Consider the following 25158-nt stretch of genomic DNA (forward strand, 5'->3'; position numbering starts at 1 on the left):
CACATGACTCCATAGGAAGCAGCTATGGTAAGTCTAATATTGCAAGTGCAGTCTGAGCTGTGTCATTTTATGACACAATTTTCTCTCGGAATAAAGATCCCTGGGAAGGGTTCTGAAGTAATCAGTGGTCGTGTGTGGGGGGCAATGATAGCCCATTAACCGAAGCAGCAGCGGAGGAGTAGACTCCACCTGGGCAGCCACTCCTCAATGAGAGACGAGAGGAAGTGGTGAAGAAGAAGAGAGGGAGGAGGAGAGGGAACCTGTTTCCACATCCATGACAGAGGAGGGAAACAGGATGCAAAGAGAGACAGGAGACATAGAGAGGAGGAGGGAGAAAAAGAGGTGGTGCCTCCCTCCTGTTGCCCCCCTGCAGGGGTTGGAGGTGATGGGTGCGGTGCTGCCCGGGCAGCTGCTATTGGTAGGAGCCGAGCTGGAAATCCTTGGGGGGCAGTTTAAGGCCCAGGGAGTTGGTTCCCAGAGGGTCGATCATGTTCTTGTAGCGCTCTCCACGGTGCTTCATCAGGAAAGGACCCCAGTCGGGCTGAGGGGAGCAGACCAGCTTCAGACGCTGTAAGAGGAGGAGCGACACAAAGAGGGTTTATACAGAAAGAGCAGATACATGTGGTCAGATCTGTAATGGGGAACTGATTTGTTTAGCAGTAGCCAATCTCAGAACCCATGGCTTATGGTCTGACAATGATTTAGCCTCTGGGGACAGCTAATAACTCTGGTTTTTTGGTGTATTATTCATCCTAGCCCCTAAATTATTTCTTCACAATCATTACCGGACTGTATGAGCAGATTAAAGCTAAATGAAAGCTAAATTATCGTCAGACGATAGCTGATGGGTTCCATGATTATATTTCAGCCGGTCCATTCTGCATCATTTGCTCTCCACGTATGCATGCAACCAAAGCCCGATCAGACATGATTGGTCAATACTACTTGCACTAAATGCAAACCAAATCACTTCCACTACCCAAATCAATTCTTTTTCATTTAAAAAAGTTTGTCACTTGTGACTCTGAGATGATGACTGAAGACTGAAGATTTGATGCCTTTTCTAAAAACTCATTAAAAAGCTCAAACATGTGGGGTGTTCGGAGTTGTTTTGCAGCAGTGGACTACCATACGTTATCACCCAAATGCTCGATATAAAAACTACGACGATTAGGCATTTAATGCAAAAAGAGAAAAGAGATTAAAATGTAAAGTTGATCGAGGCAGCTGTCAGAGCTGCTGAGAGAGAGACAGAGATAAGAGGAGAGAAAGCCACGATCATCATCATCCATTAATCTAGAGTATTTAAAAAGGTCCTGCCGCACTCCCAGAAAAGTCTCCAAATTAATACTCAGCCAGCAGCCCGCCTCTCCCTGTTAATGAGCGAAGGATGAGACTATTGATTACCCCGACTGTGTGTGTGTGCGTGTGTGAAGCAGACACAACATACGTAACAATGTCTGGTCACAGCTTTGTCTCAATCATTACCTCGCTTAAGGTGCCGGGGGCGAGGTACATCTTAATGAAGAACATGATGGGGATCCAGATGACGGAGCAGATGACCATGAGCCAGCCCATAACCATAGACCAGGTGGGGTAGGTGTAGTCCTCGTACGTCATCACCTTCCACTGGTACAGACTCAGTCCCAGGATGCCCTGCACGGACCATGGAATGCAGGAAATGTGTTAAATGAGATACCTGCTCTGTTATCTTCGCGAACTACTGCTGCAGTGTCCTTGAGCAGCATCGCTTCAGCTTCTGCTCCAGGGACGCTGCTCAGTGGCCACAAGAACAAAGTGTACAAACTGCCAAATGTAGTTGTGTTTGCAGATTTTCACAGTAAAAATACCCACATGTTGTTGTATTAATCACCTGCAAAATGTGTTTTCTTGCTGCGAGAGGAAACTCCTTTCTAATGATGAGGTATGGGGGGTTGTAATTTCACTTACAAGGCAAATCCATCTTTGAGATGACTTCAGATGATGAAAAGGGGTGAAATTCAGGGCAGGGATTACATTGTAAACAAATGGTAAAACACATGAAAGTCAAAAATGACTGTGTCCTATGTAACAGTTTAACGTCCGCTCTCCTCCGTGCAAAATGCCAAATTCTTTCCAGCAGGTTTTTCAAAACACTTGGCTCGGATGTCGTAAGGCAGCAATGTTCCACGGGTACTTCACTCCCCACTCTCCTGGTACGTGCTGTAACATTTCTGATTTTTGGATGAATGTTCACCAGTTCCAGAGACACCGGGCTCCATTTCAGCCATGGATGGTTCAATTTCCCTACATAAATGTTTTAAATTCAACAATGTCACAGTTGGGTGAACAGCCGTCTGCACCAGTATAACAATCCAGTCATATTGCATTGGATAAGGATCAGTATTTAATGTTTTATTCAGCTATAACTAATCAAAAGCCAGGTTTTCTCTAATTATTTGGACAAAAAGAACAGAATTCTGGGTTTGGGACAACTGCTTGTAATTCGTGACTGTCCTGAATGTTTCGGGACGTCAGGTCATTTCAACCTCAAGAAAGGGCACAGAGCCCAGTGCAGACCAGAGCTATAGCTCAGAGATAACTCATCAAAAAGTGGCACATAGTTATTATCTCATTGGTTGTGCTTTGAAAGGTAAGTGGCAACCAAGGTCAAGGTTGAAATCATTTGAACTTTGAATGCAGTGCTTGACTGCAGTTTCAGGTGAAGCGCCACACCAAGGGTAGTGCTCCGCCTAGATGGGCAGCAACAATGGCACAGCCAGAGCAAAGCCTTTGGCACTGACCGCGGCGGATCATCAAAAGACAGACTCATTGCAGACTTCATATATCTTATGAAACAGAATATCTTATGTGATTGGAAGTCGACCATGAGACGGCGACTGACCGGAATTGGACACAAAGTGGGCCGCAAGACAGAGCTGGACCAGAAGTGGACCGCAAAGTCAAATGTGGGGCAGCAACTGACCGGAAGTAGGCCGTGAGACTAGCTTCTGGTGTTGGTTGGTTGTTTTTTAGCCCACAAAAGGTGAGGGTGAGGGTTACCCATGAAAACTTTAGGCTTTATCAGCCTCCTGGTCTGTGTTCTGCATTAAGGTCCTCTGCATTTAGGAAACAAAGTGGCGAACAAGAGTCAAACAGAAATCTACCTCCCTTTCTAGAGCAAATTGATGGATTAGAATAAGAGGTAGAAAATGAAAACAGAAAAAGAGAAGGCAGACAGAAATAGATTAGCCCGAGGTTGCACATCAGTGAGTTCCCAGAGGAAATCTGATCCCCCCTCGAGAGCAGCAAGATGACCAGCCGCAGCCAGACTGCTGCTCCATTTGTCATCGTCACCTCTGCGCTGGAGATACAGTGGTTTCCATTACAATCACGACTGGCCAGTGTCCAACACTGACATGCTGCTAATTATTAGATTTTGCATTAGAATTGACGGACTCTGCTACACGGCATATGAGAAATGAGAGGCCATTTTTATAGAAAATGTGCTTGATGGAAGTAGATGAAGGCCTATGTGTGTGTTTTTGTTACAGCTAAAATGAGTTACTGTTTTGATAAACACAAAAACCTCGAGACCTGGTGACATGACAGGAATTGGAAGGAAGAACGCATTCGATTTGAGTGAAACAGGAGCAATTTTTCCTTTGCTCCTTTCCAATTGCAAATCGATGAACTTGAAAAGTGAAAATGGAAACATTTTGAGCTGCACATGTCAACGTGTGTGTGTGTGTGTGTGTGTGTGTGTGTGTGTGTGTGTGTGTGTGTGTGTGTGTGTGTGTGTGTGTGTGTGTGTGTGTGTGTGTGTGTGTGTGTGTGTGTGTGTGTGTGTGTGTGTGTGTGAGAGAGAGAGAGAGAGAGAGAGAGAGTGATGAGCAAAAGCAAACATACCGTCAGAATGGTTGGAGTCACAAAGGCCCAGCAGATTCTCCAGAATCGGTTTGGCTGAAAACCAATCATCATTTCAATGTCCTCGCAAAACCTCTGCAGACCTGCACGGACAAAAAGAAAAGAAATGAAATAAACGAACATGAAGTCAGAAAGAGAAACAGAGAGTGACCAGGGTTTAATAAGGTCCCTTAAAAAAGAGCTATCAATTCCAATCCATCTTCATGAATATGTGTGTGTGTGTTCGTGTGTGTGTGTGTGTGCGTGTCTGTGAGTGAGTGTGTAAGAGTGAGTGAGTGAGAGAGAGAGAGAGAGGCAGATAGATAGACAGTTAAAGGAAGAGAACATCAGTTTCTGTCTTCCCTGACAAAAAGCGAGGGAGCATGTGGCTTCATTCCTCTGACTTTATTGACGGATAACAGTGAGTGACATGAAGAGACCGAGTCATACAATCATTTCAATATGTCACCCGAACTGATACTCTGACAAACTGGAGGAGAGACGTTGGCTTTTCTCCTTGGTAACAGCCTTCTGACACACACCTGAGCTCGCTGCCTGTGTGTGTGGCTTCTACATCGCAACAGAGACCCCTAGTGGTCCTGGCTGGAACAACAACACAGCAGGGAAAGGGATGTGATCGGGCCTCTGGAGTATCGGTCTCTTTTACACAGACAAAGATGTTAACTGCTTTGTTTGAACAGTTACAGTGTTTCACAAGTGTTTTGTATCAAAGCTGGTTTACTGAGCTCTTTAGGTTTATCATTTTTACCCCCCAAAAGGAAAAAACTCTGTGTTTCATCCTGATATTGTGTTTCATCCTTTTTTTTCAGACTAGAAAAGTCTCTGAAACTGCATTCAAATCCTCAGGGGGACACCAAAACTCTCCGCTAAAAGCCAGACTGAAGGACTTATTTTAGGTCTGGCAGAATGTTAAAGACATAGGGAGGAGGGTTAGGGTGGTGGACGAGTCCCAAAACACAGGACTTTCACCCGGGGGACTGGCATCGGTGTCCTGGAAGCACAAGGCCAAAACCCCCACTTTTTCTCCCACCATTTCTTAATCAAATCATATTGTTCCATGAACCATTTGCTGTTTTAGGGTGTTAAATACAATGTCATATTTCAAAAGAATACATTGGGAGAGTACATATTCTTAACACAAAGTCTGCATTACAAACTGAGGGTGTGGAGCCTGTAGCCGGACAATGACTGCAGAATCAGGTTTGGATATGGTCACAAGTGTAGCACACAACAGGAGATTGTCTGTGCCAGGCGCGTTCTCACATGTTCTCTCGCGTTCTCGGTTATACTGGAAATACTTGGTTTAGACGAGGGGTGGCGTCTGGGTAGGCCGGACATGATGCAGACTACACCACAGACATGTAGCCTGTTCCTTATTGGTCATAAACCACACTTCCTGTTTTATAAATGTATCTGAAGATTTTGGCCATAACTGGGTTCCTGAATCTCATCGTTTCTCCAATTAGACATTGCCGTTTTCCTGTAAATGACTCAGTTTTACTTGAACCGCATAATAGAACTGTCATCAGCACATACACTCGCTCGCTGTGAACTCTCCGCACAGTGAGCTGCTCTATTCACTAATGGCCCAATCAGACATTACACAGACTTTGTACTATGGGAGCTAGCAAGGTAAAGTCTGTTTAATGTCTAGTCCAACTGATGCAGACAATTGCATTCTTACATACAGCTCCTCCGGGTAATGTCTAGATAAGGTCTGGGTTGCAGTGCATGTGTGAAAGGGCCTTAAAGACGTGAGCATGATACCAGCATCGAGCATCAGGGGTCTTACAAAAGCTGCTATCGAGTTGTGAATGTGAAGTGTAGGGCAAGGGACTAAAAGTCAGAATACATAAACCCTGATGCCCCTCTGACTTGAAAAGGGACATCAGAGGTTACAATATCTGATTTTTAATATCTCATTGTGGGATGTAACTACAGTAACAATACAGCCTCGAGGGGCCACTGGCAGATTTCAGACTGTCAGTGTTGTTGGTTAAAGGTCATGAGATAAAGCAGGATAGATGTATACTCACCGTAGAGGTAGGAAATCCCCACCAGCTCACAGATGGCTATGATGACCAAAGAGTAAGAGGCTGCAAATGTGTCCACCAACTGCAGCATGAACATCCCACTCTACCACAAACACACACAAACAACGCGTTACAAAAACAATCCATTCCTTTATCTTACAATGACCTCTCCTCTCTCACTCCTTTCCACCTCTGACTTGTCTACGGTCATAACTTTCACACTTAATCCCGCTTTTGGCTTTTTTCCCCCCTCTGAAGCTGTCTTGGGGAATTTTTAATAAGACTCAGCCTCTCTTGTTCCACTCGTTGAGCCTTTCCTCTGGAGGCCACAACTTTGCTATACATGCAGAAACTTGTTTAAAGAAAGAGTTGCAGGGCGTGGGGGAGAATGCTCCAGTGTCCCTCGGGGTGTTACATCAATGTGTGCATACAGTAAAGGTCTGTTTTTGTGTCCTACCTCTGTAATCATGGGAAAGCCCAGGACGAAGAAGCAGGCGCAGCAGACTAGGGTGAACAGCGGTTTGTGTTTCCTCAAGTATTTGGGGAACTCGTCCGACACAGAGGTTACGATGGTCTCAATGGTAGCAAACTGGGATGGAGAGGAGTGAGAGGAAGAGGGGAGAAAGGACAAGTAGCCAGAGAAAAAGAGAAGACAGGGTAAGGGAGGGAAAAATCAATTACATATATGATGAAAGACGTTTAATTAAGACTTTGCTCAAATTGATTTCGCCTGAAAAATGCCATGCCTCGACTTTAATTATAAAAATGAAAAAAATCGACATTTTAAAAAGTTCTGCATATCCTGATGGGCTCTCTGCTCTTTCAGAATTAATGCAGGTTGTCTAATCGGCCCAGTTTGCAGCAGCCTTTCAAACTGAAAATCCTCCAGTCAGCAAGTTTGCCTCGTTTGAATCAAAGCAGCTAATGCTGTCGGAATTCAGCATCCCAGTGTTGTGAGCCGCGCGTCTTCAGTTCATCCAATAAACATATTTCACTGTAATTTCATTTATTTCCAAAACAAATAAAGAACATTATCCCAATTCTGAGTAGGAAGAGAAGATTTCATTAGCAAGTGAAACATGATAGTAAAATGGGCTCAGAACCCAGAGGACACCAGTGGATGAATATACAAACAGGCAAATTGAGGGAGGTTGGTATAGTTTGTGTGTGTGTGTGTGTGCGTGTGTGTGTGTACTGTAGAAACTCATTGCCGCCGAGCAACTTCCTCCTGAGCTCCCAAAACTAATTTCCCGTCAACATCCCAAGCCTATTACCGCCGAGCTGCTGTCTACAACAAAGCCACCAGCCCTCTCCGCTGCCAAGGCAAAGTAACATCATCATTTAAAGCTACTGTTGACTTGTGTCTTAATGTACCGCTGTGCCTTCTGCTCGGCTCAGAAGCATCATGGTGCACTTAAAGGAGTGGGTGTTTTATCTGGAATTGTTTTCCCAGGATTGTATGTGGAGGCGCTCTGGACTTTGAAATCATCCCGGAGACAGAAGTGTTTGTTCACGGAAGTCACATCAGGAAACAGCGCAGTAACACAATTAGAGTTTTATTACTTAGAAGTGCAGTGGTGCATGGGTTGAACTGAAAAGGAGGCGCTCGATGTAAAATGTATTTGCCAATTTTGTTTAGCTACTTGAGGGCAGCAAAACATGTTGAGAACGCAATATTGGCATACTCTAAGGTTATAATACAGCATGGTTTGGCAGTGCAACTGAAAAGCAGGTTCGCCAGCATGCACAAAGCAGCTATGAAGGCAATAAGGAAGAGAGAATAGGAGCCCATACAGAGCCTGTACAAGCAGGAAGTCATGAAACAAGCAACAAAATAATTGCAGACTCTCAACATCCCTTTTTCTTCTCTGAATACCAACCTCTGCCATCGCCAAGGAGACTCTGTGTGCAAAAGTGCAAATCGCATCGTTTGAAGCCATCGTTTGTTCCAGCCTCCATAAAGCTGCCTAACTCTACCTCTAAGTCTTAGTGAAATAGAGCAATGTGCAATAAATACACAAGCACTTTTCCACTTTAATTCTCGCAGGTTATTTTTTAAACTGCCGCGTTGTCAACCGTCTCTATGTTTTAAGATGTTTTCATATTGTTTTTGTTATATTTTCTTTTTTAAGTGAAGCAATGGATGCAACATTGTGGCCAAGGCAAGTTTCCCCTCAAAGACAATAAAGTTTTCTCTACTCTGGCAAATGTATTTGCAAAAAAAAATGCGTAATTACAGCAGACACGGAGCAAAATAATCACTCAGTCGTGTTGGCATCGACCTGATAAATGAAAGTTCAATATTCACTCTCCTATTAGCATCAATTTGCTCTTCACTGCCTCCTGAGGGAAATATCTGGCTGCTTAATGCTCTGTTATGTTATTCATTAGCTAATTGTTCGCTTTGTCTGTTTGGTTCTGGGCAGGTGTAAAGTGTGTTTATCAGAGCTGTTATGCTGAATACAGCCTGCATGCTGTTGAAAACAAGGTTGATGAGGGGAGTGTTTACGGTAAAACCAACACAATGACCTGAAAACCATTAAAACACTCTGCAGAGCTGAAGGGAACAGCAGAGTTTAGCGGTGTATCATTTAAATGCACTTAATCACTACATTTAATCGGAGCAGCGGGGGCGTTGTTGCAGTCGCTCTACCGCACCGTTGTGACGAAAAGAGAGCTGAGGAAGGCAAAGCTCTCGATCTACAGGTCAATCTTCGTTCCTACCCTCACCTGTGGTCATAAAAGCTGGGTCAGGCCCCAAAGAACGAGATCGCGGGTACAAGCGGCCAAAATGGGTTTTCTCAGGAGGGGGGCTGGAGTCTCCCTTAGAGAGAGGGGGAGAAGTTCAGCCATCTGTGAGGAACTCGGAGTAGATCCGCTGCTCCTTTGTGTTGAAAGGAGCCAGTAGAGGTGGTTCAGGATCATCTAGTAAAGACGCCCCCTGGGCGCCTCCCTAGGGAGGTGTTCCAGGCACGTCCAGCTGGGAGGAGGCCTCGGGGAAGACCCAGGACCAGGTGGAGAGATTATATCTCCACACTGGCCTGGGAACGCCTCAGGATCCCCCAGTTAGAGCTGGTTAATGTGGCCCGGGAAAGGGAAGTATGGGGTCCCCTGCTATAGCTGCTGCCCCCGCGACCCGACCCCTGATAAGGGATTGAAGATGAGATGAGATCACTACATTTGAAATAGTCTTTACAAAATTATTATATTAGTAATTGAATATAACTGAACACTGTAAAAGCTTATCAATAGTCTGGTTCCTCACTCAAGCCTCCATACCTGCCTCTTAACCCCTTTGTGATTGTTTAGTGTACAAAATGCTTACTTTAATGTTTGCACTGTAATTTTACTTAAACTTAGATTTACTTTGGTGTTGTTGTTGCAAAACTTTAAGGTCAACTTAATCTCACTCACTCCAATCACACAGACCCCCGTCTGCTAAAGTACCCGGAGAGCTCCAGCACGGAAATCAGTCACAGTGGGTGGTGTATATGTGTAATTATGTTAATTAGGTCAATGTGTGCAGCGTTTAGTCATAGCTGGGTGCCGCTACCAAAGTTGAGTGTTTACTGTGAGGCTCTCATTACCCACATAAAGGTTGCTGATGTTTCGAAACTTTGACATTTAATCAACAGTCTGTTTGGCTTTGCAGCCCCAACAAAACAACAGCCAAAAAAAAAATCAATTTACAAATGCTTTTAGAAATACGAGAAGAACGCTGACAATCATTTTCATGAATTTACTGAATATATGTATCCCCTTCCACCGATCCAAAACCCTTACACAAAAATTCCTGTCCTTGGGGCTCTGCTTATGAATATCTTTGATACTGATACTGAATCATATCATTTGCTGTGACAGACAGAGACTTATAAGCAACTCAGCAGCTCTACTGGGCTTTTCAACCTGTGTTAGCCCGTTATTTTTGTTTTACTGCTACATTTACTGTTTGTGGAGTCTCAGCGTCCGCATTATCCTTGCTTCCCATAGCAGCAGGGTGCTGTTTTTAGCACAGAGCTCACTGTACACCACCAGGCCAGCACTAAACAACTCAACCAAACAAATTTAGCAGCTAGCTGGTGAAGAAAGTGACAGCTAAAGAGACAAATTTTTTTCTCAGGAGGTAGTGGAGACCAAATCAGAGATAGAACAAGAGTGAATGTTGCACTTAAATGCAATTTGCATGCATTTACCATGTTCCTGCAATAGAGGAAGATGACGGCATTTCCACCAAAAAACAGGCACAGGCAAGCGTCAACACTTAAGTTAGCAGCTATGAAGAGTCAAGGTTGGGTTAAAAACAGGGTTTGGGTAACTCCATTCTAATGTCTACACAGAAAAAAGGTTCTTAGAAATGTGTTCCTAAATCTGCAGCTTCCTCCCTCACAGGAACATGCTATTGGTCTGCTTGATTTTGATGTGGATAATAGGTTTGACAAGGCATTGTGGCGCACGTCTGCCCCCAAGTGGCCAATAAAAGTCACTATTTTAGAAAGCGGGTTTGTTTTCTTGTTCTGCCCGGAGGATTGATATCACCAGTCCAGCAGCTGTTTAGCCTAGCTTAAAACAAAGACTGCTAGCAGAAGATGCACGCTAGCCTCCATCAAAATACACCTTCTAACAGCTCCCATACTGTCTTATGTTAACGTTGGAAGAAGACATTGTGGATTACATAAACCTTCTAGATCACTAAGATCCTCTGAGGCCAATCTGTTCGTGGTTCGCAGAGTAAACTCAAATCAAGGGAAAGCATCTTTCAGTCATTATGCAACAAACAGCTGGAATCAACTTCCTGAAGATGTGACTTTCACCCACTCTGACCACTTTTAAAACTAGACTGACAACTGTTATGTTCACCTCAGCTTTCTGCTAAATCTTTGCACTTTAAACGTCCGCACTGTTTTTATTATTGTCTATGTTTTTATTCTCTTTGTCTTTCTGTAATGCATTTTAATTCATGACATGTTGTGCTGTGAAGCACTTTGAGTCTGCCTTGTGTATGAAAAGTGCTGTACAAATAAAGCTGCCTTGCCTTGCTTTGCCCTATTAATGAACAGTTAGCATTAGCAAAGAAGCTAATTTCTTGACAAACAACCATTGGACACACTAACTGTATGCACTTGTGTCATCATAATGGATTTCCAGTTTTTTTATTGAAAGGAGTTTTTAACCACCACAGCTAAGCTAACCAGTCTTTGTGCTAAATTAGGTTGATTATATCCTGGATTTATGTTTGGGTTGTATCTCATCTTAATCCGGCTGAAATGATACACTGGTGCATTTACGGTGGTGTTGCATTTTTCCATACATACCTTTAAATCCTAATTGTCAAATCGTGCCTTTAAAGTTGGCACTTATAGAGGTAAAGAACCGTAAGATATCCTTACTGTGGAAGATTTTTCTTATCTCTATTATGAGGACATATGAGCCACATAAGTATAGACATACAACAACAGCAACACACATCGAAGGAGCAGTGGTTACCATGGTATCAAGGCCAAGAGTCAGGAGCATGAGGAAGAAGATGATCGCCCAGAAAGGAGACAGGGGAAGTCTGGTCAGAGCTTCTGGATACACCACGAACGCTATGCCTGGACCTGATGAACACACACACACACACACACACACACACACACTGTAAATGAGAATACGCACACACCATCTCCACAGCAGGTAGCGATATAAAATTTTCAGGTGTGTTTCGTGAGCAGCGCCGGCCTGCTGCTGCTGCTGCTGCCTCCGGCTGCTTCGGTATCTTACCTTCATCTGCCACCTTCTCTATCGGCACTTTCAACTCATGTGCCATGAAACCAATGACCGAGAAGATGACAAACCCAGCAAATATACTGGTGGCACTGTTAGTACACGTCACGATAATAGTATCCCTGCAGGGAAAAAGAGGGAAAAGAGAGAAACAGATGCTAAATAGGCAAATATCTGCTTAAGCGACTGAAATAGTGCAGCACCATTCAAAACATGTCACATCAAACAAGATTTAGATTGATAATGCTCTTTTATTTGATGCAGGACATCACAGTCTTATGTGGACACAGATAACAGATGCAATGACGCCATCTGGTGGTAGGGATTAATATGCAGAGGTGTTTTTACAGAAGTTGTACACAAGGGGGCGCTTTATTCTGTAATATGTTTCTGTTATTTTGTTCACCCACTAAAAATAAAATAACAGCCACACCTTGTAATGCAAACTAGTCCAACACGTTTATTTTATTTTATATTTATGCAGGGCTGTTGTATGGACATATTGGTGTATGTATTACGGTATTTTTGTCGCAACATTGAGTGTAATTTGCCGAATAAATATTGAAATATTTACACGTACACAGATAAAAAATAGTTTTATAAATACATTTTTTCACATATGGTAAATGGACTACTTATAAAGCGCCTTTCTAGTCTTCTGACTACTCAAGGCGCTTTCACAGTGTTTGTCACATTCACCCATTCCCACAGACATTCACACTGATGGCAGTGGACACCTACATACCATCTGATTTAACCATTCACACCACATTTACACACCCATGCACAGCACAGGGAGCAATTCAGGGTTCAGTGTCTTGCCCAAGGACACTTCAACATGTGGGCCGTGGGAGGTGGGTATCAAATCGCCAATCTCTCGAATGGAGGACGACCCACTCCGCCACTAAGCCAAAGTCGCCCCATATGGAGAGACAACCTAACAACAAGCGCTTCTCTGGTCTTTCATTTGCTGAGTTGTGTTTACATGAAAAATATATTTCTACAAACAAATACTATTTCTACAGTTCTCCTAAGTGTGTGAGTATACTGCATATTTTCTAAATATCTGATTTCTCCACACGAGACACTAAATGTTTTGTGAGCTCAGGTGTTTGTGTGTGTGATATAAATAAAATTCAACTGATACCAAACAGAGAGGGGGGAATGCTTCGGGTGAGAGAAAATGAAACCAAAACACTGAACCGCCGGCTGTAAAGAGTGACATTTATTATCGACATGTCTAACAGACAAACAGATACAGTGTCATGTCTCTATGGTGACAGTTTGAATGTGTCTGTCAGAAGCATGGTTTACCTTTTGTGTGTTTACCTGTAGCAGTTATTGTGGAACTTATTGTAGGAAGAGAGAGTGATGAGGCCTCCCCAAGCAGCCGACAGAGAGAAGAAGATCTGAGTGGCTGCGTCTTTCCACACCTGACAGAGGAGGAGAGAGAGAGCTGCGGGTAAAGAGCACAGAAGGGACGGTCCAAAGCACATCGTGGTTGAATTAAACGAGCGGGTGTCGAGTGATACCTTTGCATCACTCAGTTTCTCCCACTTTGGTGTGATAAAGTAGAGGATGCCGTCAAAAGCGCCGGGGAGGGTCACTCCTCTGATCAGCAGGATGACGAGCACCACGTAGGGGAACGTGGCAGTGAAATACACCACCTGAGCAGAGAAAAGACAAGAGAAGGCAAAATGTTATAGCTAAAGGTCATACTTGCTTAGTCCTTGTGTCCCACATGAAGGGACATTTTTGTTTTTTTTTATTTTTCAATCATTTTTGCTGTGTTAAGGAACATGGCGTACACTTTTGCAAGGATGTGAGATATGTTTTTGTTGGAAGTTCAACTCGAGAGCTCCAATAATAAGTTTATAATATGTAGCCAAAATACACTCAAGGACAAAAATGTCTCCAATGAAACCCATTAGAATATAAAATCATGCATTTTATTCCATCCCATTACAGCTGCGTCACCCAAAGTGTGTGACGGAGCGTTATTGCAGGTCTTTCCATCCTGCAGCTGTCAGACTGTACTATCAAAGTCAAAGTCAAAGTCAAAGTCAGCTTTATCGTCAATTCTTCACATGAACAAGACAAACAAGGGATCAAAATTTCGTTTTTCACTCTCCCATGCGTAGAGTAGACTAAAAAGGACAAGACACAATTAGTAAAGTGGCAAATCACAATGGTAAGTGACACAACGTAAATGATCTAGCTGCTATGGTAAAAACAAAACAATACAATAGTAACAATAATAATAATAAAAGCTGAGTCCATAGGTGACTCGGCTGGGAACCGGAGGATTGTCAGTTCGAATCCCTGTGTGGACCATGCATGGAGCGTGGACTGGTGGCCGGAGAGGTGCCAGTTCATCTCCTGGGCACTGCCGAGGTGCTGTTGAGCAAAGCACCGAACCCCCAACTGCTCGGGGCGCTGAGCTATTAGCAGCCCCCTCGCTCTAACATCTCTCCATTAATTGCATGTATATAGGTCCTGTTTGTGCATGTGTGTATTTTGGGCCTGTGTGTGTGTAACCTCTATAATAATAATAACAGAGTGAAAAAATTTAATTTCCCTTGCGGGATGAATAAAAAGTAAGTCTTCTTCTTCTTCTTAATACTCTTACAGGTCTTGATAGAATGATACATATACATATATATATATGTATATATATGTGTATATATATATGTGTATATATATATATATATATATATATATCAATCGTTTACATCCATTTCATATATATATATATAAATGAAATGGATGTAAACGATTGATGTTTCAGCAGATTACTGTGAAAGAAAAGTGTCTGTGAAACATTAGCAGCCAACGATGTGTGAATATAATACGTTTTTTTGTTGTTGTTGTTTTGTGCAAAACGATTGATAGCAGCAGGTCCATAAGTGCAATTTGCATCGTCATTTTCTGTGTGTCTCATATGAGTTCATGTCTCTTGGAGGGCGGGCTATCAGCACTGCTCCCAGTAGACCACACACCAAAACACTGATAATAACAACAATGACAATCTCAATCATAATGTGCAATACTTGAATTTGCCTCTGTGCCTAGTGTAAATTTAAAACACTTACTTATAAATCCTGTTATTCTTATAGTTCGCTGTGTTTATATTGTTCATATTTTCTCTATTTTTTCTAAAATGTATTGTTTCTTATCGATGCTTCTTCTATGTGTGCTATCCACTTTGCTGCTGTAAATAAGAAGTGTCCCCTTTGTGGGACTAATTAAGGAATATCTTTACTGCGTATCAGACTTTTAGTCTGGAGCCCCGGCTTCAAAATTGTAGTTGTTGCTATTTTCCACCAGACGGAGCCATTGTCTCATGTTCTGCCATGAGCAGATTCATGCTGTTTTCTGGTTTCCACTATGAGGTTATTGCTGGTGTATTATACAGTGTTTCATGCAAAAAAAACAGTGTCATAAATGTAAACAAACTGGCGTACAAATTAATAATGGGTAATTATGATCAGGACTGAAGTTGGTTAAAAAATGTAACTACGTAAAAGTGTAAAATTATACTGATATGTAGTATTTTTTAGTAAGTAAGTAACAAGTGGAAGACACTTCACGAAAAATAAAATAAAATATGACATATATCATTTTCATAACAACAGTAGCGTTATGTAAACCAACTTGCATTTAAAGAGTTACAAAATTAATTAATAAATGAATATTTAGTAGTGATGATCAGGACTGACGTTGATTCAAAGACTTAACTCGCTGAAAGTGGAAAATTATATTAACATGTGTTTTTATTGCAGTCTTTTTTTGGCATTTTGATCTCTCAGGATATCAAATGCTCCCTTTCTGCAATGTAAGCCATATTCATTTTTACTTTTTTGTCATTTTTATCACAGCAAAGTCAGCATACCTAAAAAAAATAAACTAAATCTATTGCGACCCTGCATAAATTGAGAGTTACGTTTCTTAGGCGCCATGTTTTGGAGGATTATTTCCTGTACGTCAGTTGGTCAACACAAAGAGCAAGTTTGAAATACAAGAAAAAATCAAACATCTGTTGTTTTTCTCACAGAGACAGTGTCTTCCAGGCCTGGTTTCCCCACATTTAGATCATGATTATAAAGCAAATGTGAGGTTCTCAAGTGTCCTCAATGCGCCAACAAGTAAGAGTTGTCAAAGCGTTTTTGCAGCTGAGTATCATTTAACACACAGATAAAGTGACCACACCCATCTACAAACTCAGCCTTCATTTTGATCTCAACTACACACCTGTAAAGTTTTGTGACTGTATCCTGCACGGTCGGGATGCTACTGTGACAAAATCACCTGGTAAAACACTCAAATCAGCCTCTGTGTAAGTTCCTGCTACAGTTGGTGTCTCCAGGACAATATTTTGCCATGACACACACACACACACACACACACACACACAGAGCTGGTAATAAATCTGGGCATGTTACTGTCCAAAATGGAACAGGCCGTAAAAAGCCAACTCTTGGCAACAACAAGGGCTGTTTTTTTTTCCTTGTCTGTCTCTCTGTCTGTCTCTCTGTCTGTCTCTCTGTGTGTCTGACTGACTGTCTGTCTGTCTGTCTGTCAGTCTGTCTGTCTGTCACAGACTGACTCACTGACTCACTCACTCACTGACTCACTGACTCACTCACTCGCTCACTCACTCACTCACTCACTCCCTGACTCTCACACACACACACACACACACACACACACACACACACACACACACACACACACACACACACACACACACACACACACACACACACACACACACACACACACACACACACACACACACACACACACACACACACACACACACACACACACACACACACACACACACACACACACACAAACAAACACACACACACACACACACACACACACACACACACACACACACACACACACACACACACACACACACACACACACACACACACACACACAAACACACACACACACACGTTGCTGTCAAAAATGGAACAGCCTGTAAAAAGCCAACTCTTGGTAACAACAAGGGCTGTTTCCTTTAAACATGAGCGGTTCTCTTGCTGAGGAGCAGCAAGGCCTGCTTCTTGTATCTGCCACATTTCATCACTAGGGGGCACTTTGATCACCAAGCAGCCACAGTTTTTGGTCTACAGCTGGCCAAAAGTGCAAAGGTGTTTGTGTGTTCTGTTACCTTTCCCGATGACTTAATTCCTTTGGCTAAAGAGGCGTAGACGATGAGCCAGGCCAGGAGCAGGCAGCCTGCCAGAGGCCAGCGGATGTCTCCTGGATATTCGATTCCTTTGGAGATGTGCAACACGTTGTACCTGCGGGTGTGATTCAAACAGCAACACTCAGCCTGAAAACGTGTACACTACAAATTCTCCATTTTATCAAGCAATGTCTGTATAGTCCTACAAGTCTGCCAGGGCAGTACGATTATTTCAGCCTGTTCCCGACATAAATCAGCTTGATTAAAGAATTCATACGTAATCAGATCTCATTTGTCTTCATTCTTTTGGGGAGGGTTTCCTTTTTTCCGCCTCGTTTAAGAGACTGCCTCACACACATGGAACGTAATTGAAAGGAGTTGTATTTGTTTGTAATTTGATGAGTTGTAGTTGTAATACATGTGTTTTTTAATGGAAATACTCAGTACTGTGTCTACTGTAATGGCAGATTTCACACCTCTTGTAAGAGAGGATTTTGGTGTGTGTTAAACTGAAAGATTTACAGGTCATCTACTACAGGACTAGATCAAAACTGCTGACACGTTGCTCTGGGAAACCCTGTCAAAAGCAATCGGGCAAATGTAAAAAGAAAGAAAGAAAAGAAGTGAAAACTAGAACTTTGCTATCATTCTCCCCATGCCTGCTCTTACTGCCTATAAACCCTTTGCTGCTGCCACATGATGATGACCCTAGTAAGCCAAACATCTGCATGAGAAGAGTGAAAAAAAGTCAAAAGATATCTGATTTTATCCGTCATCTGTCGACATAAAAAGAACTATGAAAATAAGACCTGAAGACCAAACTGCAGCCGGTTACTAAACGGGTCTAATTGTTTGTTGTTTCTCTTAAACGTAAATGGCTCCACTCACTTGAAGTACTCCTCACTGGGGCTGACGTAAGTCTTGTTGGGGTCCACAGTCATGTTCAACAGTTTGGACAGGTTCCCCACAGTGTTCGCAGACAGACAGAACGTGGAGTTCTTGATGGAGGTGATGTTTCTGTCCCGCAGGATGCATGTGTCTGTTCCAATCAGAAACCAACACACACATCAACTGGGGGAGACTGTCAGAGTGCTGCTGCTGCTGTGGGACGGAGCTTATTGTCCGTTTGCACACTGAAAGCTAAGTGGGAGCGAGCAGATGGGTGGGATTTGGAGAGAGGAAGGCTGATCCAGAGACAGCAGTGGGGACTGGACCCGTTATATATATTTTTGATATATAGCCACGTAAAGAACAAAAGCGATTATACTGAATCTGTGCCTCATTTCAGTTACTCCAGGAAAGATTAGATAAGGAAACCTGTTTTTCTTTTGACTGCACAATTTTTCATGCGGGCACATCAGACAAAGTGCGAAGACAAAACTGCTTTTTATGCTTTTTTTTATATGACTTACTTTCTTTTAAAACCTGTTTTAATTTTAATGTGGAACGTGCAGAGTGCTTTGCAAGATAACCAAGATAGGAACTGACTAAAACTCTTTGCATATTATCTTTTACAAAACAATGACTCAACCACTCTTATTTACATTTACTTATTTAAAGGTTTCTTTAATTAAATGGGGTTAGACAAATAAAACAAACCACTGTATCTAATGTTACAGCGCCACAAAATATGGCCTCTAAAAATCCACCTCCATAATCTTTTCTTTGCACACAGAAATGTGCAAAGTAAAATCTGTGGTAAGCATATTTTTGAACATATCAGACTGTGTGTTCATATTATTTTGTCCATTGCGCATGCATGATGTGAACATATTCATATATGAGAGGCTGCAACCTTTATTAACCATTATAGTTGACTGATTTTCTTGTTGTTAAAAAAAGAAAATGTTCATTTTTAACTGCATTTTTCCTCTTTTGTGTGTGAGAGAGAGAGAGAGCGGAGAGAGAGAGAGAGAGAGAGAGAGAGAGAGAGAGAGAGAGAGAGAGAGAGAGAGAGAGAGAGAGAGAGAGACCCCGGTGTTGAGCACAGCTACAGTCGGTGCAGCAGCCAGCAGGGGTCAGTCTCGGGCTCACCGCAGCACTGCAGCAGCAGCACAGCCTGTACAGTAAATTTGTCAAGCAAGCAGTTTTTTGTGCTGAATTCACAGAATCGCTGAAGGCGAAAACTGCACGAAATTAACGGAATTTCGATATTTCATCGACGCAGATTGACAACAAACAGCACCGTGACCCGGTCCGCACATTCCCTAACACAGTACGTGTGCAACTATCATGTCATCCACAGTTTCATTGGAAAATTAACACTGCCTCGGCTGTGTGCGGCTTTAAAATTCTGACATTTTCTCACAAAAGAAGAATGAAAAACTATGTCAGATGTTCGTTTCTGAGTTGCATGTGTTACACTGGGGCCTCCCCTCATATATCATTGGCCTGTGTCATTAAAAACTAAACGAAGTGATGAGGATTTCAAGTGTTTTGGGAGAGTGAAAACACCGCAGAGATCACAGGTCAGGATTCATTATACTGCAGGACACCTCAGCTGAGGGAGTCATGACGCATTGCGCATTGTGGAGAGAGAGGGGTGCTTTTAGTGTGTGTGCCCGTGTGTGTGTGCCCGTGTGTGTGAGTGTGAGAGAGAGAGAGAGAGAGAGAGAGAGAGAGAGAGAGAGAGAGAGAGTGTGTGTGTGTGTGTGTGTGTGTGTGTGTGTGTGTGTGTGTGTGTGTGTGTGTGTGTGTGTGTGTGTGTGTGTGTGTGTGTGTGTGTGTGTGTGTGTGAAGCATGGTGTGAAGGTGTGCGTCTTACCTAGCAGCAGCATGTCTTTGTCCTTACATTCCACCGTGTTCCACTCATTCCTACAGTTAGCCCATGGCAGTGAGCCCTTCAACGAAGCGAACAGGTAGTACAGTGTCCAGCACATTATAATATTATAGTATATGGCTATCAAGACAGATATTATCAACATGGCAATCCCGCAACCTAAAATAAATAAATGAGACGAGATATATAAATTACTCTTAAGAAAAAGTAGAGAGCTCGTGATGATAGAAGATGAGTTTTATTTGTGAGGGGTCTTCCTGTCCGTTAGCTGTGGCAGTTTACCTTGCAGGGCTGGGATGCACTTCCACACTGACACGGGGCCCTGGCTGGCAAACTGGCCCAGGGACACCTCCAGCAAAAAGATTGGGATGCCGGCGATGCCCAACATTGTCAGGTAGGGGATCAAAAAAGCCCCTGCGAGGAAATGAGACAGCAGGAGGGCACGATTACTATTATTATTATTATTATTATTATTATTATTATTATTATGATCTACTATTATATAAATGCTCGTGTTTCCGTCTCAACTGCTGATATTTAAACACAGTGTGGATCATTACAACGATTAATGAATACAAACAAATGATCTACTAATGGCCTCGAGCACAGCTGAACAAATTATTATTAATAATCATAATAATAAACGTAATAATAACAATGATGGTTATAATAATGAAATCAAATCTGTTATTGTTGCTGTTGATATTAATACCTGTAAATTGATGCTGTAAATACATTATTTTAATGCATATTTATTTATCTTATCTTTATTTCTTTTTGTATGAAAATAATAAGTGAACAAAATCTCTCTCAAATGTTGTTTTAATGTATTTTTAGTGTATTTTTTTCGTCCCGCCTGAGTAAAGGCCTACATTGGGAGCAACGCCTCAAAAGAAGCCAGAAGAAACAATCAAACCCTGGCTGAAATAGGAGTAGATTTATTTATTTGATTCTGAATTGATGGTTTAATTTCTGTGTCGGGGGCATTTCAAAGCATTGACCCAGAACTCTTACCTCCACCATTTTGGAAGGCAAGATACGGGAACCTCCACACGTTCCCCAGTCCCACCGCATAGCCCACCATGGAGAGAATAAAATCCATTTTATTGGACCAGTTTCCTCTGGCCTTGTTCTCATCTCCCCCATCGTCATCCTCGTCAGCCTAAGAGGGGAAACACATTAATGTATTGTGTCCAGAATCAAACCCCAGCCTTGTCACACTCCACTCCACTCTTTAAACCATTAGAACAATAATAATAATAAAAGCACTGAGTCTGGGCATGAAAGGCGGGATTTAAAAACATGAGCAATAATCGTCACCCAACCACCACCAACATGCATCCCTCTCCTCCATTATCGCGAGAAAAGAAACAGGATATTTTCTTCATTTCAAAATACAAATGCATCCTATCAGAGGATGGGAAAACGTTGGAGTGCTCGCTATTTCTAATTATTTCATGTTCATTTCGTTCACTGTTGCAGCTGAGCTTTCAAGTGACGAGCCTTGCAAATAAAACTCAACTTCAACTGCATTTACAGGCCCGTTATTGCCTCCACACCGCCTGAAAGCACCTCCTAAATCTCACATGCAAAGATTAAAAGAAGAAAATAAAAACTGTTAATGGCCCACTGATACTAACGGCCTTGAATATGTGAGCAAATACTAACAGAAATGCATAATTACAGCTGCACCGCAGGAGATTCTTAGAAGAAATGGCATGAATATTCAGATACATAAACAACACCATGCATGGGAATGTGTGTGTGTGTGTGTGTGTGTGTGTGGGGGGGGGGGGGGGGTACGTGTGTGAATGTGTGAGGGGTGTGTGCAATCTCGTGTAATACAGTGCTGTCTATCAGTCGGAAAAACACCTGGGTTTCTGGGCTATACCAAGTGCATCTGCTGGGAGCGGGGAACACCGAAAATACCGCGAGAGTAGCCTATAATTGAATTCTCTCTATCACTTATCGTGTTGCCATTGTAACTGTGAGCAAAGACCCAGCTGAACAAATCACCGAGAAACAGGTTACAACCACACACAAAAAAAGATAAAGAGTCAGGTCTGATCGGCCTCCACGGTGACTCATACATAATACTTTATATTTAGCTGACATAAGCAGGTTTTTAAAGTTTTGATGGGACATCAGATTGGTGCAGAGGGATCAGGGCAGGACGCTGCAGAGCAGGGACACCAAATAGGTGCGGATCCACCTAAAGTACCGTTCATTACATGCAAGTGTGCAGCCTTTGGGCTTTGACTACCAGCTTTTACTTGGTACATTTGAGCTCTGCTGCCTCTTGCTTTGTGGAAACCTTTATGGTTCAGTCTCAGCCACAGGAAAGAACATAATTAAATCACTATCACTGTCAATCACAGGTGGCCTACACTGTCTTTTCGGATTGTTAAATAACATTTTGAAACATCCCAGTAATGAACCTTTTATCTACGGCCTCCCCATTTCTAATTTTGAGGCTATAAGTCCATTTACCAAACCACAAGCATCCACTGATTCCGCTTGGAAGTTGCAACTGAACACCTTTAAGCCCATCTGTGCAGCCAGAGACAAACCTGCACCACAACCAAGCCTGCACATGTCTAAGGCATGCTCCGGATCCCCCTCTCTCGCTCCGTCACACAGACAGCACTGATCTAAAGCTCTGCGCGGTGGAAAGAGCCCCCGGGGGGGTTTGCACCTTCCCTGTGTGGAGGCAGCAGGTTAATCCACTCAGCTTTCTTATCAGCGACACACGGAAACATCCACACCGCACCTGCTCCCCGCCGCTCCGCTCTCCGTTAAGGAAACGGTTCATTTAGCTGACTTACCCCCGCCACGGTGCCGGGCTGAACAGACGTGTTCCCATCTGTTCCCAGTATGATGGTGGTCTGGCTCATAGCCGTCCAGTTGGCCGCGGTGTTGTTCTGCTCTGCGGTGGCCCGGAGCGGGTCGCCGTACTGGGCGGACCCCCCAAGGGCCGAACCATCGGAATCCTTCCTGAAGGCCGAGTTGGCGGCCACGGATCCAGGGGCCGCCGGTGCGGTGTTTTTAAACGTCCCATACGCTTTACTGCTGTCCAGTTCTCCCGGTTTATTTTCCGTGGGACAAAAAGTTTTGCTCTCGTTGCACGGAGGCGGCGGCTGAGGCGCCGGGTGGTGGTGAGGGGCGGGCGGCGGGCACGCAGCTGTGTTGTCCGGTTTGTTTGTTGTAAGTCCCGCAGCTCCGTCGGGCTGCTGCGCCGGGATGTAGCCGGTGGGAGCGCTGGCGCTGCCCGGCTGTTTGGCCATTTCTCTCTGGTCAGAGAAATCCTGGAACATGGGAGTGACAGATCAGTGAGACAAAGGGCAGCAGAACGGTAACCATGAGGCTGTGAGGCTGCTGCAGCCCATCTCTGCTGCTGTGGGACTTAAAATGCACAATTTCTCTTTCTGCAACGTTTTCTGCAGCATGTTCTGGCTCCGGGTGCTCTATAGTTTCAGCTCACAGTCCACCGAGTGTGTGTGTGTGTGTGTGTGTGTGTGTGTGTGTGTGTGTGTGTGTGTGTGTGTCTGTGAGTGTGTGTGTGTGTGTGTCTGTGTGTGTGTCTGTGTGAGGGAGAGTATGAGTGTGTTGTGGAGGGAGGGGGGTTGCTTTGCTTCTCCAGCTCTCGCTTTCTGCAAGATTCTTTAATTTTACGCCCCATTTCCCCCCTCATGTCATTCAGCCACACACATCCACTGGTTTTATGGGCAATAGACAAGCTGCTGCGGGTCTCTCTGCAGCTCCGCTCTCCCCGGCAGGCATGCAAGATCACCGGCGTTACAGCAGTGAGCGGACCCGGGGCGGCGGAATTACAAATGACTCTGTGAAATTTAGCTTTGGGGGCTGCGAGAAAGCCCCCAGTTAAAAAAAAAAAAAAAAGGTGGTAGTGTGGGTCTATTAAAAAACATTGCTGATTGATTAATGCTCAGTTGTGTTGTAATTAGTGAGAAATAAAACTGCACCTGGTTGTAATCGCTTCTCTTTAAATACAAAAGGCAAATACACGAAAAAAGCACAATTAGTAAAATGGAATTAAAGGAAAAAAATGTTTTAATCCAATTTGAACTATTACAAAAACAGATAACGCGATAAAATACAGACAGAGCAAGTGAACAAAAGTTTCTAACGTGGTGCCGCAGCTGCTTTTCAGCACCTCGGACAGCGCAAGAACCGCAAAGTACCAAACTGCTTTTTCTGGGGGGAAAAATTGTCAAATTAACATGAAAACAGTGCAGGAAAAGTTCATTAAACAGATAAAAAGTGCAGATGGAAATGTAAGGAAAGTCTCCTCAGGACCACTTACCATTTTGTGCAGAGGTCTGCTGGCAGAAACAGCTGTAAATAGAAGACCAAGCGACGACTGGAAGCGGACTGGTTGTAGCCGCGCAAAGCACCGAGTGCAAAGCTTTTCTATAGCTCCGTGGGAAAGACCGGAGTTTGCGTCAGTGCGGAGCAAGGTGCCCTTCGCGTGACATTTTCTTGATAATAGGAGGCTGATAAATCACTGGCCTTGGATTCGGATTTTTAAAGGGACAACCGGAGCCAAGACGACAGGGGCGCGAGTGTGCGTGCGTGAACTGTGTGCGTTTTTGGTTACGCACGGCACGGCATGCGTGAGCGCTGGACGCATTCTTTCAAAGCTGATTAATACACTTGTCTCTCTTGGGATGTGTAGGATGCTCTCTCTCACACACACACACATGCGCGGACTCATCCCGCACGAGCACACACAGCTCGTTTGGGATGAAGATTTCCAGGTTTAAGCATTTATTGGAGACGATTTAAGACATCAGAGCGCACGGGGGTCTAAATAATGTTTGCATTATTGCACTGTGCTGAGTCGAGTTTCTCTGTACAGTTGCAGTTACAGTAACCACTACTGGGAAAGAGACACTCGTCGCCCTCAAGATTTTTGTATTTATAGAAAAACTTTGTTCTTTCACGCCAGCAACATTTAGGCCAGAACAATACAGGAACTAAAGCAAAGAACGTGCACACGTGTAATTAAAGTTATAGATCAAAGGAACAGGGGGGGTCTTCATACATATTATGACATACAGACATAGGCCTATCATAAAGGTGCATGCATAAATTTAAGTTGTAAAAGTGAAATAGACGTTTAGAGACTATAGGCTATAAATGGTCTGAACTATAAATAGTTTTTCCACTTGGCGGGATTTACGCATGGCGCGTTCCACGTCCCTCCTGCGTCACCGATAGCAGCATTGATCCAAGTATTAAAACAAAAAAAAAAAAAGTGGGCGAGGTCTTTATAAAGCTACTCATTTGTTAAAGTCCTACGCAAGAAGGAGGCCGCTTTTTTTTTTCTTAAATCACGTGTGTCAGAGGGAACAGGAGCCAACCACTGGAGCCTGGGTTGGAAGCAGGGACGGTGGAGGGGGGGAAAAGGTGCCACGGAGAGTCTAAAACACTGCATTGCGCATAGCATCCTC

At 43.4% G+C, this 25158-nt stretch overlaps 1 protein-coding gene across 1 annotated transcript; it reads right to left on the bottom strand.

The window, feature by feature from the left end:
- Positions 1-412: 412 nt before the first annotated feature.
- On the bottom strand, positions 413-23001 carry slc6a5 (solute carrier family 6 member 5; the record flags this gene model as incomplete). The annotated part of the gene is made up of 15 exons (XM_083913163.1): positions 413-568; positions 1489-1656; positions 3889-3989; positions 5943-6042; positions 6397-6528; positions 11424-11536; positions 11700-11824; positions 13032-13135; positions 13235-13369; positions 16891-17023; positions 17797-17947; positions 19673-19846; positions 19970-20101; positions 20702-20849; positions 22513-23001. 15 exons carry the CDS (start codon positions 22999-23001, stop codon positions 413-415), a joined length of 2361 nt encoding a protein of 786 aa, XP_083769289.1.
- Positions 23002-25158: the final 2157 nt, after the last annotated feature.

Source organism: Echiichthys vipera, assembly GCF_963691815.1.
Source record: "Echiichthys vipera genome assembly, chromosome: 1".
In the NCBI taxonomy this organism is placed as follows: Eukaryota; Metazoa; Chordata; class Actinopteri; order Perciformes; family Trachinidae; genus Echiichthys; species Echiichthys vipera.